The sequence below is a fragment of the Prorops nasuta genome, unplaced genomic scaffold (assembly GCF_024137725.1).
Source record: "Prorops nasuta isolate Cenicafe-Biocafe unplaced genomic scaffold, Cenicafe_Pnas_1.2 PNAS00062, whole genome shotgun sequence".
Lineage (NCBI taxonomy): Eukaryota > Metazoa > Arthropoda > Insecta > Hymenoptera > Bethylidae > Prorops > Prorops nasuta.
Window position 1 is genome coordinate 12,431 of NW_027116859.1, and position 13,345 is coordinate 25,775.

Below are 13,345 nucleotides of genomic sequence, written 5' to 3' on the forward strand. Positions count from 1 at the left end.
TAAACACACCGCGCGCACCCCGCACTGACGTTTTTCACGAATTTTTCACTCATTTCACTGTATTTTGGGATAAATTTGGATTCTGAATGGAGAGAAGCACGAATCTCGCTGAATTTTTTGACGAAACGCGTGGAAAGTGCACCGGGGCGCGCGAAAAGTGAAAAAAGTGAAAAAGGCCCGGTCGGCCCCGGTCGCCGTTGGAAAATTCGAATCGGCCGCCGCGACGGCCTTTCGACTTTTCTAACAGCGACCGGGGCCGACCGGGCCTTTTTCACTTTTTTCACTTTTCGCGCGCCCCGGTGCACTTTCCACGCGTTTCGTCAAAAAATTCAGCGAGATTCGTGCTTCTCTCCATTCAGAATCCAAATTTATCCCAAAATACAGTGAAATGAGTGAAAAATTCGTGAAAAACGTCAGTGCGGGGTGCGCGCGGTGTGTTTATGATTTATTTTCGTGCTTTTCTTAGTTATTGAATTAATAATCTCCCAAAATACGGCAAAATAAATTAAAAAGTCGTAAAAAACGTAAGTGCGTAGTGCGTGCGGTGTGTTTATATTGTGAATTTGAACATTTCTCAATTTATAATTGAATAATCTCTTAAAATATAATGGAATTGATCCTATCTTGAAAAACACTCTTTGTGCTCTCAGTACCGCCAACCCTGTAGATAAAAAGATTCGGTAATAGGTGGTAAAGTGTCGCCGTCCCGTATTTAGTTTGTTCAGTTTTAACTATATAGTATAGTTATTTAATATAGTATAATTATCTTACTCATCTGTTTTTCGTTTATTATATTTGTATATTCATATCTCTCTGTCTCTCTCTCTCTCTCTCTCTCTTTGCTTCCATTAATACATTTTTATTTAGTATAAAAATTATTTTTATTGCTTATCATTATTTACATAAGCTAAATCTGTCAAACAATACTATTAATAGTTTTCATAGTTTACCAGTTTGATAGTTTGCAATTGTTTTACCTTATAAAGCAAATAATCCACCAAATCTATTTTCTTCAAGTTTTATAATACAAAAAAACGTGTAACATATACACATATCATTCTTATGTTACAGTACAGTGATTACTTAAAACTTCATTAGTATAAATATAACTTATATTACAGGTTTTTATGTTACAAGTCTTACGCATACTGCAAAATTAAAATTCTTTTAAATATTTGTTTATCCTGAAAGCAACTAAACTAGAGGCAACATTTTAAAAATAAATATGGTGTCTTTATATGAAAACCTATTCTCTAATGAACAAAATAAATCGAAAAATTTTAGCAACACTGTAAAAATTTAATTAATTACTATTTACTATTTGCACACACGTTAAACTACTTCTGTTAATTTTATGAAAACGCCTATAATATCCTACAATTTCTTAACCACAGCCATCAAATATTAATAGCTTCTCCCTCAAGGTAGAATAAACGATAGTAATTTCAAAAAAAGCTTAATTTGGAAATGAGGTGGCCTAATCATTTTAGACCTATTATAGCCTTACAGAATTTCGGTTTATAAACATATATTTAATGCACATACGTAGTGTCCACATTAGGAACTTACGATCTATGTAAAAGTTTTATTTATTGATCGATTCTGATGTTTATAGTCTTTATATATTGGTATTTAAATAGCGCATACACATTCAAGAAATTATTAACTTTTTCTTACAAACAATGATGAACAACAGTGTCTACTTTTATTTTCTGAAAACATGAAAATTATAATTAGGGATTTAAAAAACAAACCATGAGAAATTCTTCCTAAGATTTTCTAAAAACAGATCTCTACTAATTTTCATTATTCTAGAATGCAAGTTACTCAAAAATAGTGAAATAAAGATTTTTATAGTAATGTTTAAAAATATGTAGTTATTAATAGCAATTGTGTATAAATGCGTGCTATACCATCAATGCCGCATTTCGAATAATGTTTGATGAAACTTCTTATTCGATTCACAAAAAGTACGCCTTCCGTTATTAACTAATCTTATTAATTCAATTTTTCCTATATTGACAATCAAAATTAAGAGAGACACAATGTTACTCAAGCGGTATATAGTCACTGCATTTAATATCAAGTTACAATTGCTTCTGATTTTCGATTGTCAGCAATTTTCATTTTTAACTTCACTCTTACTTTCCAAAAAAGTTAACAATCGAGAATTAAAAGTAGAAAAATTATTATTCGTGAAATAGTAAGTTTCTTAATTTTAGCAGAAAGTCTTTATATTTTCTACAGTGTTAACTTATAAAAGACAGAAATAACAAAAATGTAGTTACAACAAACAAGCTTAGATTCTCCTTCATCCTAATCTTGATCATCAATTTTAGAAAAAACTAAATTAATAAGATTAGTTGGTAACATAACGTGTACTTTTCCTAAAACAGATAGAGATTAATTAACAACTTTTGAAACACAGCAGCAATCAAATAGCAATTGTCACTTTACATTTTTGTTATAAAATATTAACAATTGCCTACATTTTTACTTTTCCCAGTCATTCTGGAATCATGATAATTTGTATCGATAAAGACTAGCGATACTTTAGATCAACTGTCATGGTTTTAGTTTTTTAAAACCACTAGTAGTAATTTTTGTAATTTAAGCCCACATAAAAGTAGACACAGCTAGCTATAGCAAAAAAAAATGAATAATTTCTTAAATACACTAATTAAACATTTAAATATAGAGACTACAAACCTTAAAATCAATCACAAAATAAAGATTTTACAGGAGTTTTATGCTCTAACATGAACACACTGTGTATGTATAAATATGTTTATGCTTTCTACTTAAAAATAGATAACTAATTTTCTTCTACATCAAACTTCACAAAGTTTTAATTAGGTACCACCTAAAAAGGAGAAATTAGAGATCACGAGGTGGAATGCTGAGAAGGTGTAAGTCCTCCTGTATGTTCAGGACTGTGTTTTTGTTTTTTTCTCTTTTTTTCTTTCTTCCGTTTCTTTCTAGCCTCTTTTTCCTCATCATGTCTTTTTTGCTTCTTATGTTTCTTTTCATGAGTATCTGGTCCTCCAATATCTGTTGCAGCTGCTTCCTGGCTACTAGGAATCTCTCCAGGCTTATGCTTATGCTTTTTATGTTTATTTTTGTGCTTTCTTTGAGGAGCTTGATTCACATAACGATACTGCTCAGGTAACTATTTTAAAAGTTACATATATATGTTAGTTCAAAAAAATTAGTAGTTTAAAACAAAATAAATAATGTATATATTACCGGTCCAGGGTGTAATCTAAATCCAGCTAACTGTACACTGGTTAAAGGTAATAATTCTTTACCACCTATTGGAGGTTTTTCAATGACAGACCTCAAGGAACTAGAAATTTGTTTTATATCATTATATATATAAATCAATCTAACATTCATGTATTAAAAATATTTAAAAATGTATTACCTATTGTCTATATGGCCAGGCCTATCAATAATACCTGGTAGATTTGGTAGAAAAGATGAGAGTTGTTCTTTTAATTTTTTACCACTGAATTTACTATATGAATGCTCTAACCCATAATGGGCCATCAAATTTGTAGCCCCTGTAAGTTCACTTTCTCCTATAAAAAACATACACATTTTACTTAAAAAAGTAAATATTTCTAATAATATAATGCCAGATCCCAATGTATAATTAATATACATTACCAGGGGGCTCTTTCATCAAATAAAATGGTCCACTGTGAACGATGGAAGGATTCTTTCCAAGGGAAATCGTTGTTTTTAAAGTCCCTGTTGAATCTTGGCGTGAAACAACAGGGGAGCGGGCTCCTCTTGGAGAAGACTTTGGTGAATATTGCTCCACTTTGCTACGAAACTGATCGCCCATCATCATCCTCCAACTTTACTTCATCCAAAGATGAGGCGAGAGATTGCTCATGGCGTATCCTAAAATAATCCTCAGATAGTAGCGCCATCATTTCTGGTGAAGCTTAGCCGGATAAGAAAACCCGTATGGCCATCTATCGAATGTGATGCGAAACAACGTTATGATATGTAGATGATGTAGTCTCACCAACACATGATAGGAAGGAAATAGGAATTGGTTATAGGCAGCTGCATGGTTTTGTATGACTCATCTACATACACTTAGCCTCCTTCGCTTAAGTTAGGTATATATTTCGAATATGAGAGAAAGAGAAAACATTTTTTATCAGAGCAATCAGAAAACGCAAGCATACACACACACACACAAATGCCCCCTCCCGCGACACACTGCTACCTCCTCCCCCCAAACTCAACACAAACAAAGCTCCAAGCTCCAGCCAAAGTCTGACTGTCTGCCTCTGCCAAAGTCAGCCAAAGTGCCAAAGTCCAGCCAAACGGCAATTGTTATAAAAGTTGAAAACATGAAAAATTAAAGAAATGTGGTGTTACAGATAGTAAAAAGTAATTGAACAATAAAACTGTACTTGTGTGAGTTTCGAAAATTTTAATTACACTTCCTTTAAACAAGTTGTGTAAACATAGATAAAAAATAATGTTTTGTGCATAGTCTAATCCGTCTAATCGATCAAGTAAAGCAATGTAAAGTTCGTAGTTTATATATTATAAATAGGTTTAATATTAAAGTTAGATAATTTAAATTCATTATTTTACTAAGTTCTAATAAGTATTCAACATGAATACGTATCCATTAAAAAAAGTAGAGCTCCAAGCCGATGTTTATGCAGTGTGCTTACAGCATGCACTATCAACTGAAAATTTTGAGGTTATGGGTTTACTCATTGGAAATGTAAGCTTAAAATAATTTGCAGTTTTCAACTTCATTATATGCAACTATACAAATTTTGTAAATTGGTTTTATTATTTTCTTCTAATTTTTTGGATTTCAGCTTGAAGATAAAATTGCTAAAATATCAGCTGTTATAATATTACGTCGTTCGGATAAAAAAAAGGACCGAGTGGAAATATCTTCTGAGCAATTGTTAGAGGCAGCAGCTGAAGCCGAACGCTTACAGCTAGAATTAAAGAGGCCTATGCGTGTTCTTGGGTGGTATCATTCTCATCCACATATAACAGTATGCCCGTCTCATGTTGGTAAGTTATATTTTCAGGAATAAATATTATAGTTGTAGGTTAGCCATTTTAGCTTATTTTTTATACATTTAGTTATGTTTAGATTGTAGCACATTATATACTATGATCACATATAATCAAATTAAAATAAAATTTGATAGTCATAACATAGTCCAGCTTATTCTACACAATCCCAAATCTTATAAAAATGCAGTTTATATATACCTGATATTGTATAATATTATACTATACATTTAAGTGTAAATATTGTATATAGTTTATATTATTGTTGATATTGTAGTCATGGCTATAAAATGTTAGAATAAACAAATAGGATATTCTAAATATTTTAATACAAGGCAATAAAAAATACAGCATACCTATCTAGATTCCCTGATTTGTTATATTTACTCTATTATGGTGCACTGTATTACTTACATATTCTATTTTTCTTTCCAACTAAGTTTAGTAGGAAGTGTGGAGTTTTCTATAAAAGAAGTTGAGGGGGGGGAGTTATTATTATTATTTATAGAAATTTCTAAAAAGTAGTACAATATGTATTTAGTTTCTGCTTAAACAAAAAATTATACAAGCTATATCTGTTGAAAAAGATTTTCTATAAGTACATATTTTCCAAAAATTTAGAAAGTTTATAAAGCACAGTTAAATGGGACAGGAATAAATCCTATTTTAACTTAAAGAAGAATGATAAATTCATATTTTCTAATTTCTTTCAGATGTAAGGACTCAAGGTACATACCAGACCATGGATCATGGCTTTGTAGGCTTAATATTTTCAGTATTTTCTGAAGGCAAAGAATCAAAAGTAAACATGTATAATATTCAAACCATTAATATAAAACTTAAAATAATATTCAATTGATAATTGCAGGAGCAAGAAATTTTATTGACATGCTTTCAATCAAGAGATAATGAAGCAACAGAAATTCCACTAGAAATAATTTATACAGCAGAAATATCTGAGAATTGTTTACAAGTATATTTCTACTATATATGCATAATTTTAATAACTTTTTCATCTTAAAACTAAAATAGCATTTATATAATTTTTAGACTATGGTAGACTTACCAAAAATATTAGTGCAAGAAGAAGAAGATACCGCGGAAGCCTGCAGAAATCACCCTGATATGCTGGCATCTATTCACAATGATGCTGGTAAAGTTAATTTTCCCACTTTTAAATTGTCTCAATTAAAAAATAGAAATTTGTAAAAAAAATGTTTATTTTCAGTACGCACACGAGCATTGGTTCATATAACAGACATTATTACAAAGCCTTTACTGCTTACATTTCAGAAAAGAATAGCTTTAAATAATTTATTTGCCGAATATCTCCAAAACAAGTTTCAGATTCTATCAGAAAATATGGACTGAAGTGATTATATTAGTCTTTTATATTTAAGAGACATAAATAAAATGCATTTTTATGAAATGGTGTTTCAAATATTAACTCATAGGTTTAATTGAATATATGTAATAATTACTTTTATAAGTATATTATTAAAGACCCTTTAGAAGAAAAATTAACTTTATTCTGCTTTATTTTAGTCAATAATTATTATTTCATTGTAAATGTGATAAAAATTAATAAATATTAGTATATTGTAAATATTTTTTAAATATAAATATTTATCATAAATTAAGTCAATTAGTAGCACAATAATTAAAAATGTAAACAAGCTTTTGGTAATATTATACTTTATTTAAGTGTTTGTCCAATTAAAGACTACATTACAATTACTTATTTACATAGATCAATAATGCATATTTTAAATATTAAACGATTTATATGTTAATATCAACAATTTAACCATTATAATTAAGCAAACTGAGATCGTTTGTGGCACATTATTTATCTAATTAAACATTTTTTAATCTGAAAATAAATGTTTTTGAAAGTTATATAAGAAAAATGGGCATTTTTTTTTATCATAAGTTGAGAGAAGTAGATATATGACTTAATCGCTAGTTTACTTAATTTTTCAGATGATTGTTTTAGCTCGTAATTATAGGTTTGTCAAAATTGAGATAAAATGTGCTTCTCACTTTAAAAACGATACGTACAAAATACCGTAGATATTACTTCAAAAGACCACATTAGTGCAGAGAAATAAATGTTTTATATATTTAAGTAAACTGTATAGTAAAAAAAAACGAATAAAAACAGTCAATTTACAATAAATCTTGATATTCAAAAAAAATTGTATTCATGTACCTTACAATGTCATTTTTTGAAGCTGTGCTTCTTTAATAACAGAATGTATGTGTTAGTGAACTTAAGTTTTATCCAATGAAGACAACTTGTTCGTAAAAATATTAAAAAACCATTAATAATTGAAACAATTAGATCAATTACTTATGTTTATTTCCTCACGAACAAATATCTGGCAATAATTGCACAGTCTTTTATTTACACTACAAGAATAACAGTTTATATGTACTTGAGTGTTTTAAAACACGGACTCTGCAGAACGAGACAGATGAATAGGATGAGAAGGACTACGCGCTAACCTTTTACGAGGCAACTTTTCTAGAGTAGTTAAAAGTTTTGCAAAATCAGGTCGATCTTCAGGGTGGTATGACCAGCAAAGCATAAGAATATCCTAAAAATAATGTCAATATACTTAATTTAAATCAACTATACGTTTTATACATTTCTTTGGACCGTGTAAATAAGTTGCTAAGTGTAATTCTGTGAAATTTTGCTATTAACCAAAATCAGTAGCAAAATGCAATGATCATGAAGAAAAAAATATTATTTTAACAACTTATCTGATTTTTAATAGTACATATCTCTTTGTTATAATTTAATTAATCAACTGAGATGACAGAATTATACTTAACTTCGCGTTCATACACGCTACAGATTTAGAAGATTGACGTATTACTACCTTAACATCACGAGAGGCTTGTAAATTAGCTAATGGTTGTTTCATTCCTTTTCCAACTTGCCAAATGATTGCTTCGGGCAATTGACCTTTAAATGGCCATTCACCGCATAGAAGCTCATACCACACAGTTCTAAAAGAATATTATGATCTTTATATGTTCTTTGCATTACCTTAAAATTGATTAATGAACCTTTTACCAACCCAAAAGCATAAACATCTGAAGCGTCTGTAAATGGGAGCTCTTCTTGATCACGATTTTGTTGCGGTTTTAGTCGTCTAACGATTTCCGGTGCCAAATAACATAGCCATCCTGGCGGTATACTTAGTCCATTACTTTTTCTATATTAAAAAAAAAAGAAATAATTTTGTGACTAATATATTTAATAATAGATACTTGAATGCAAATGGAATATATTTTACCTATTGCCATAACAGAGTTTGGTGACGCTAAACAATCCGAAATCGGTTATTACAACTTTTCCTGCCTCTAAAAATATGTTTTTGCTTTTAAGATCTTTATGAACTATTCCACGGGCATGAAGATATCCCATTCCCTATGCAATAAAAGAAAGTAATTTATGCATATAAGAAGTGTACATGAATTTGATTGCTTTATTACAAAAATCATGAATACCTGAGAAATTTGTTGAGCAATCATAGTCGTTTTATTCATATTAAATTTATCTTTACGCATGTGAATATGAGTATATAGAGTCATGCCTTTACTCATGCTAGTTACAATTGCTAGACGTGGTGGCTTCATACAAGCTCCCATGAATAAAACTAAATTTTGATGTCTGGTTTTTCGAAACGTTGCTACCTGTAAACGTATATATATATATATTAGGCCATTGCATTTTTTATTTGTCCTACTACTATCTGAATTACCTACTTTTATCCTAAGAATCATTCTTTTCAAAAGCGAAACTTATATGATAATTTTTAGAAATCGCCCAAGGAAAAAATAATTTTCCTATTTCATTAAAGCACACAGGATTTCTCTTTACATTTGTTTAATTATATTAAAAATGTTTGTATACAATATATATTGTTGTACCTTAGTATATTATTCATTTAAGCATTCTTTTAAACTATTTCATAACTCATTAAATTATTTCAGTAACATTAAAGAAACGAAACACAATGTAGTGAGCTTATAGTGTATTACATCTGAATATTGATGCTTAAGATATGAGCTAAAATGTATATGAAAAAAAAAAATAAACAGACTATTTATAACGAAGGTATCTTTTTTTTAACATTTTTTTACTAAAAAAAAAGTTTGTTTGAATTAATTTTATTCGGCTTCAAACTCTCCGCAATTTAGTAAATATGAAAAAATGTCCATGGAAACAAAGTTATCATTAAAAGAAATTGTTGTAAAAGAAGTCTATGTTACAAATGGTTTATTTATTTTTCTGGCTTTTCATACTTAATTGAATTCCTATTTTAAACATCAAAACACATGTTTAAAAGATTATATGTTTACTACATCGTTTTCACTTGCTTAAAGTTAAAAAAATAATTAAATGAATAATAAAATAGGCTGAAGGAATGTATAATCGAATAATCTACTAAGCTGCAACAATATGTATTGTATATAAAAATTTTTTATACATTTAAATTATTGTAAAGAAAGATCCTGCATGATAATAAAATAAGAAAAACAAAATTCCGTTGCACTACCTCTAAAAATCACCGCATAGGCTCTGCTATCGGGAAAACCATTTTTAAAATAAGAGTATGTGATTTAGGTAATGAAAGATTAAATAAAAAATAAATGGGCCGTCTAATGTACACATTATTTAAATATCCTTAATTATCCTTAAACTACTGTATATTATAATTCATACCTCTAATTTAAAAGCTTCCAATGTCTTATCATCATCCAAATAATAATCCATATTAAGAACTTTAACTGCAACATCTCCATGCCAATTACCCCTGTAAACTGTGCCAAATCTTCCAGTTCCAATAGGTTCACCAATTTTTAACTCATCGTATGGAATGTCCCATTCTCGCATGGATAGCTGTGTAATAATAACAGTTTTACCAATAAATTTATTTTTTTATTTCTTGTCTTCTCTATTTCTTTACAAAAAAAAATTTAAATATATGAATTTTAAACATACGCTATTTTGTCTTGGCCAGCGGCTATCTCCCGGCTCTCCGTCGGAAACTTGAGAATCTTGAGAGTCAACTCTTACCGGCGTTCTTTCCGAATCGGTACTAACACTTCCAGATCCAGAAACACTAACTGTTCTTTCGCTATCACTCGACATTGTTGTACCTTCAAGTCTATGTGTCTCCAATGTTATACCCTTTTCGTTAAGTACAACATCTGGAAGTAAAATTATTTAAAAAAGAAATTTTTTGTTTTCAATCTACCAACTTGAAAATTAAGTCTCATACCTGGAAAATGGAACTGTTGTCTGAGGTGTGCCTGCGGAGTCTGGTTGGTATTGGCAGGTAGTAAAGCTGGACTAGAAGGCGTTGAGCTATTGCAGCTTGAGGTATTTGAACTAGAATCTGCACCCTTATAAACATATAAATTTCTATTAGTTTAAGGTCATGTATCATTAAACAGTAAAAAATTTAGAACAATGACACCTGAGGATAAATGAACTCACCTGAAAAGGTATATTCATAGATGAATAAGGATGCGTTCGTTTTCGATCTCTTCGATTTAAAGTGGTCAATAAATTTGAATTGTGGTGATTTGGAGACGTAATACCTGGTTTTGACAATATTGGAGAAACATTTACTATACCTGAAACAATTAAATTTAACGAGCACGAATAATTTATATAAAAACTGAAGTGTTACTACATACCATCACCTTGTACAGTCCTTTTAAATTCATCAAAGAGTTCTTGAGGTAGGCCACAGGATGGCGGTACTTTGGATTCGCATTCTCTATGGCATTTGTACTTGCATTCTTTGCACTTTAAGCCTATGCCTATAAATGATTTTTTGTCACAGTAATCGCACGATGTCATCATCCTATATGTTTTCGTAAAACGATGAGCAATTATATGACCCATGCCACGAGATGCAGTTGGTGTACGAGGCGATTTTGGCACTTGGAGGCTTGTTACTAAAAACAACAAAATTATTAATAAATAATATATTAATTATTATTAAACAAAAACTTTTATTTACCAGTTCCCTTAAAGCTGTTATCATCACTATCCGCACTAGAATAAGGTGGAGACTTAATTGGACTATTACTATTTAGTACAAGACTTTCTGCAACAATATCTGCCATATCATTACAAGAGCCTGGCTCTGTTGATAAACGATTTCTTCTTACACCGGATCCGCCAATATGATGCTCGTTTCCACTATAGAAAAAAAGTGAATCAGTATTAGGTATTCCTATCATTGTTTTTTTTTTAATAATGCCTTCTTTTTATATATACCTTACAACTGTGTCACCATTTTCAAGACGATTTGCTAACTGTGATTCATGAGATTTTGATTTTGTCAATGGAAATACATCTGTTTGGGAGGATGAAGTATTCTGCAATCCTGTCTGATGCTTCTTGCAGGGAGGTGGAGTGGTTGGAAATTTGATTCCTGAGTAAATATAAACAAAGATATAAAAAGAGACCAATTCTTTCATAATAAAAGTATACAATACTTAATGTTACACTATTTAAATTTACCTCGATTTTGTTTGTTAAGTAAAGGTGATGGTGGGGGACTAGTCGATGATAGACAAGTTACTGAAGAGGCTTGAGGTAATATACTACTACTAAGATTATTATTATTATTATTAAGATATTGAATGCTATCTTCTGAAGGTGCAGAACAGCCTGCACCACGATATCGAGCTTGTCTGGGAGATTGTCCACTGCGTCCGCTATGACGTCTGTCCCAAGAATCCCAATATAAATTCATTTCATTATTTTCAATGTCCCCTCTTAAGAGCACATCTACAATAGAAAAATATGTATAAGCTTCTAATATACTATAATATTTATAGAGTAGAAACCATAAAATTTTATACCCATATAACGTCGTAGATTGTGCAATGCTCTACACAATCTACGAAGCTCTTCTTCATGTCTTACACTATTTTCACCTAACATGTTACCTAACTCATGCTCTGACTTTTCTTTCAAAGCTTCAAGGGAATTAGCTTTGGAGCAGATCATCTAAAATCACATATTAATAAATTTTACATAAAATGCATGGCAAAGGAAAACAAACCTTACCTGTATGGATTCTTGGGTAAGGCCTACTACACGTAACCATTGCTGCAGTGATGGATAATATCTCATTTCTGCTGGCAATGATTCTACGGCAAGCTTAGCTTTGGTTACAAGTTGCTTTGAATACAACTTGATTAGTTTACCCTGAAATTATGACCAAATTATAAGTAAAATTTTTAAATAAGATAATTGTAATAAGAGCAATTATTAATAAATCATAATTAAATCTATAAAGGATGATAGCCATATATTAAATTTTTATAGATAGCACCAGAAATTGTATTATTTATCAATTATTTTGGAAATGAATTTACCTTGACAATGTTGTTAAATATTTATCAGAATGTCTAAAGTAATAAAGCTTTGACTAGTTTTTGGAAAAAAAAACATGAAGGAATATAATTTACATTTATTAAAAAATTAAATACAATCAATTAAATATTTAAATTGACCAATTATCTAAAATTAAAGAATTTTTTATTGTAAAAGCTTGATGATAATGTCAAGGTCATTGTTGAAAGTGATTTAAGGAAAAATAAAAACAAAATTAAACAGATAAAAATAAAACATTGGAAACGAATTTGACAATGATTAATTTATAAATATTATATTATAAATGAGAGGTGGAATAGATGGACTTGGAGAGCCAGGGTATAGAAAAATGTATATAAAGTAAATAAAGTGTTAATTATATGAAAGTAGCGAGGTATTACCTCCAGGGTGCGAATTTCTTGTTGCGTGAGCTCTGCACTTGTGGAGCATTGTGTCCTGAGACCTTCTAGTCGATCAGCAGAGATGTCAATCATGGATTGACCGACGTCCAAGGCCCGTCTAATCTCTTGCTCCGCATCCTCACTTTCCGCCATCACTTATAAAAGACGGAGTGGAGAGCGGCGTCACTTTCACCGCTATATTACCCCTCTCAACTTTTCGTTCGTTACGTTAAATAAGAAATTTATTTAATAAACATAATGGAATACCCGCTACACGAGCCCCCTATCAACTATAACGTTGTCACACTAATTCACCAAGTAATCAAACCACTTATCAACATTGACAACCATCTTGGCGGCCTATAGTGACGTCAGTCAATCATTATATAGTGTTGCCCGATCCGTGAGGTTAGCCAAAGGTAGTGGCCGTGTTCTGTTATTGGATGTTTTCCATATCAAGAGA

The 13,345-nt window shown here is 30.5% G+C and overlaps 3 protein-coding genes across 3 annotated transcripts; 1 reads left to right on the forward strand and 2 right to left on the reverse strand.

The window, feature by feature from the left end:
- Nucleotides 1-362: 362 nt before the first annotated feature.
- Nucleotides 363-4,033, reverse strand: MED19 (mediator complex subunit 19). The gene is made up of 4 exons (XM_066745455.1): nt 3,670-4,033; nt 3,425-3,581; nt 3,247-3,346; nt 363-3,169 (listed from the first exon to the last, which is right to left on the reverse strand). Exons 1-4 carry the CDS (start codon nt 3,854-3,856, stop codon nt 2,885-2,887), a joined length of 729 nt encoding a protein of 242 aa, XP_066601552.1. The 5' UTR covers nt 3,857-4,033; the 3' UTR covers nt 363-2,884.
- A 270-nt stretch (nt 4,034-4,303) lies between these two features.
- Nucleotides 4,304-6,696, forward strand: LOC136784636 (lys-63-specific deubiquitinase BRCC36-like). The gene is made up of 6 exons (XM_066745454.1): nt 4,304-4,756; nt 4,857-5,061; nt 5,778-5,866; nt 5,933-6,037; nt 6,115-6,217; nt 6,293-6,696. The coding sequence occupies exons 1-6, from the start codon at nt 4,643-4,645 to the stop codon at nt 6,433-6,435; spliced, it is 759 nt and encodes a 252-aa protein (XP_066601551.1). The 5' UTR covers nt 4,304-4,642; the 3' UTR covers nt 6,436-6,696.
- Nucleotides 6,697-7,409: 713 nt separating this feature from the next.
- Nucleotides 7,410-13,258, reverse strand: ksr (kinase suppressor of ras). The gene is made up of 16 exons (XM_066745453.1): nt 12,883-13,258; nt 12,173-12,313; nt 11,965-12,112; nt 11,621-11,890; nt 11,375-11,531; nt 11,115-11,296; nt 10,786-11,049; nt 10,583-10,722; nt 10,365-10,488; nt 10,085-10,293; nt 9,806-9,982; nt 8,587-8,772; nt 8,373-8,506; nt 8,154-8,291; nt 7,953-8,082; nt 7,410-7,664 (listed from the first exon to the last, which is right to left on the reverse strand). The coding sequence occupies exons 1-16, from the start codon at nt 13,033-13,035 to the stop codon at nt 7,512-7,514; spliced, it is 2,706 nt and encodes a 901-aa protein (XP_066601550.1). The 5' UTR covers nt 13,036-13,258; the 3' UTR covers nt 7,410-7,511.
- Nucleotides 13,259-13,345: the final 87 nt, after the last annotated feature.

What these genes read in the sequence shown, in the direction of transcription:
- MED19 (XM_066745455.1), bottom strand. Translation starts at nt 3,856, where the DNA reads ATGATGATGGGCGATCAGTTTCGTAGCAAAGTGGAGCAATATTCACCA. An exon ending in TTTGATGAAAGAGCCCCCTG is followed by an intron (nt 3,582 to 3,669) that starts GTAATGTATATT and finishes TGTTTTTTATAG; the next exon opens with GAGAAAGTGAACTTACAGGG. An exon ending in TTAGATTACACCCTGGACCG is followed by an intron (nt 3,170 to 3,246) that starts GTAATATATACA and finishes CTTTTAAAATAG; the next exon opens with TTACCTGAGCAGTATCGTTA.
- LOC136784636 (XM_066745454.1), top strand. Translation starts at nt 4,643, where the DNA reads ATGAATACGTATCCATTAAAAAAAGTAGAGCTCCAAGCCGATGTTTAT. An exon ending in AGTATGCCCGTCTCATGTTG is followed by an intron (nt 5,062 to 5,777) that starts GTAAGTTATATT and finishes AATTTCTTTCAG; the next exon opens with ATGTAAGGACTCAAGGTACA. An exon ending in ATCTATTCACAATGATGCTG is followed by an intron (nt 6,218 to 6,292) that starts GTAAAGTTAATT and finishes GTTTATTTTCAG; the next exon opens with TACGCACACGAGCATTGGTT.
- ksr (XM_066745453.1), bottom strand. Translation starts at nt 13,035, where the DNA reads ATGGCGGAAAGTGAGGATGCGGAGCAAGAGATTAGACGGGCCTTGGAC. An exon ending in TGGAAGCTTTTAAATTAGAG is followed by an intron (nt 8,773 to 9,805) that starts GTATGAATTATA and finishes ATACGTTTACAG; the next exon opens with GTAGCAACGTTTCGAAAAAC. An exon ending in AAACTCTGTTATGGCAATAG is followed by an intron (nt 8,292 to 8,372) that starts GTAAAATATATT and finishes TTTTTAATATAG; the next exon opens with AAAAAGTAATGGACTAAGTA.